This window comes from Rhagoletis zephyria, unplaced genomic scaffold, assembly GCF_001687245.7.
Source record: "Rhagoletis zephyria isolate East Lansing unplaced genomic scaffold, Rhagoletis_zephyria_1.1 Rzeph_scaffold_42657, whole genome shotgun sequence".
Taxonomy (NCBI): Eukaryota; Metazoa; Arthropoda; class Insecta; order Diptera; family Tephritidae; genus Rhagoletis; species Rhagoletis zephyria.
The window spans coordinates 519-2,602 of record NW_016199712.1 but is presented as its reverse complement, the minus strand read 5'-3'; the positions used below and the strand labels follow the sequence as shown (position 1 = coordinate 2,602).

Genomic DNA, 2,084 nt, shown 5'->3' with positions numbered 1-2,084 from the left:
TATAACGAAGTTCCGCCAAAGGAAAAATATATTTTTTTCCGAAATTTCTGCGGATTTCGCAAGTTTATTTTTTGAATGTCTCAAAAATTATTGTAGTTACCAAAATTATTTGCTCCTATTTTAAGGGTAAAATTACAGAATTTTTAAATTAAAAAAATTGTTATAAAAAACATTTTTTGGAAATTTTTTTTTATACAATACCTCCAATTCATCTTTAAAGTTCCTGAAATTTTCAAGATTTTTTTAAGATACATACGAATTGGTTAAGATAATTTTATTTAGAGTTTGCAAAAAAGAAGTTTTCAAAAATTAAAAAAAAAAATATATATATCTTTAAAAAACAACTTCGAGAAAATCTTTTAATATCAGTTGGAGATATGTATAAAAAATAGCCGATGATTTTTTTAAGTTTTTGCTTTTCGCGCTTTTTTAATTTCAAGATTCTGTAATTTTATTTATTTTTTTTTGTATAAATTATTTCTTTATAGAACTTAATATCGCCTTTAAAACGAGATCAGAAACATTTTTGTAGCTATACAAGTTTTTGTGAGATTTAGATTTTTGCATAAAAACTTGTTTAATACTTTCCTTTGGCAGAAGTTTGTTATATGAAAAGGAAAGATCTGACCAAAATTCATCCAGATCCAAACTGGTCCATTCCAACTATTGCTCGATTTGGCATAGATTGACCCCTGTTGTACATTTGTATATACCCAGCTTATAGAAGTTTCGCAAAGAAAAATGATATATCGCACACCGTCTTCAAAAGAGGCACAACTCAAAAGTCAGATCCAGAAATATAACTGCTAGTGCATCGTTCATATTAAACGCAATTAATACAAAGACATCATAAAGAAAAAAATATTTTCATTAATTTGAGAAAGATCCTACGCCTCTTTTGAAGACGGTTCATATTTATAATTTCCGACTTACCTCACTTCCAAAGCAGGTTTCAATTCTGGATAATCTTTAGGTATCAGCTGTTGTTTGAGTGCAATCAGCTGCTTTACATGACTAAACACATGCACAACGCTCTCCCAAGTTGCAGCATGCATCAATGCTTTTGACTCACCCTCTTTGAAAGCAATGCTATTCTCCCAGTACATTTCAATGGAGTTCACCGTGCCTGTGAAAGTTGGATTGCTGGACTCAGTAAGGAGCAAGGTATATGTATGTGTAGAGGACTGTACCTGGAAAATTACGTTCAGCAAATACTACACCCATTTCGGCGGGTAAACTACCAAATCCACAGGCCGACACCACAAAGGCGTGCTTCTCCTTAGCCAATTCATGATACTTTACAGCCATGCCATCGATAAATTGTGACTCACCGCTGATATCCACATGATGAGTGCCAGCTTCAATGCAGGCTTTCACAACCACCTCGCCATAAAAACGATAGGGGCCGCAACAATTGATGATGACCTTGAGTGTAGGAAAAATATCATCGTAAATACCATCTAGTTCCTTAAGTTTTACTTTCACTCAGCACACACCTTGCACTTGTTCGCCATTTCCTTTATGGAGTTTTCATCTTCAACGTCTGCCAAAATAATGGGTATCTTACTAAGATCCTTGCCAATTTTTTTACCGGCTGCTTTCAAGACATTTTCCAATTTAGCCTAAAAAGTATTGAGTTTTTTTAATAAAACTACGATCATTTTAGTGCCTTAATCAGAGTTGTTTTTTACCGAATTCCTTCCCGCAATACCCCACGTCAGTCCTTGCAACACCTCCGGCGCATTCTCTACGACAATTTTCCCAGTGAAGCCGGTTGCACCGAAAATTATTGCATCGAATTTTGTCACCATTTTGATCTAATCACTATGGTACTTTGAAAGGTTGACGCCTTCAATGTCTTGCAATAACTAAATTCGCATAAAATATTTACAACTGCATTAAGGGTAAGTGTCTTCCAAATCGATTTTACAAGAGCTCGCGAATGCCCCCAGACACCTCTTCCTAAATAATGCTAGCTATCTAGGTAGCAGAGAGAGAAAAGTGCAATATATTGCATCGAACGTAAGTGGCTTCGTTAAAGCCTGATTATGTCATCTTAACTTAACTTAACGGAACGTAGAACT

At 34.6% G+C, this 2,084-nt stretch overlaps 1 protein-coding gene across 1 annotated transcript; it reads right to left on the bottom strand.

Moving 5' to 3' along the window:
- Positions 1-912: 912 nt before the first annotated feature.
- LOC108355140 (saccharopine dehydrogenase-like oxidoreductase) lies at positions 913-1,843 on the bottom strand. The gene is made up of 4 exons (XM_017606315.1): positions 1,692-1,843; positions 1,497-1,622; positions 1,191-1,425; positions 913-1,126 (listed from the first exon to the last, which is right to left on the bottom strand). Exons 1-4 carry the CDS (start codon positions 1,809-1,811, stop codon positions 930-932), a joined length of 678 nt encoding a protein of 225 aa, XP_017461804.1. The 5' UTR covers positions 1,812-1,843; the 3' UTR covers positions 913-929.
- Between the last annotated feature and the right edge of the window lie 241 nt (positions 1,844-2,084).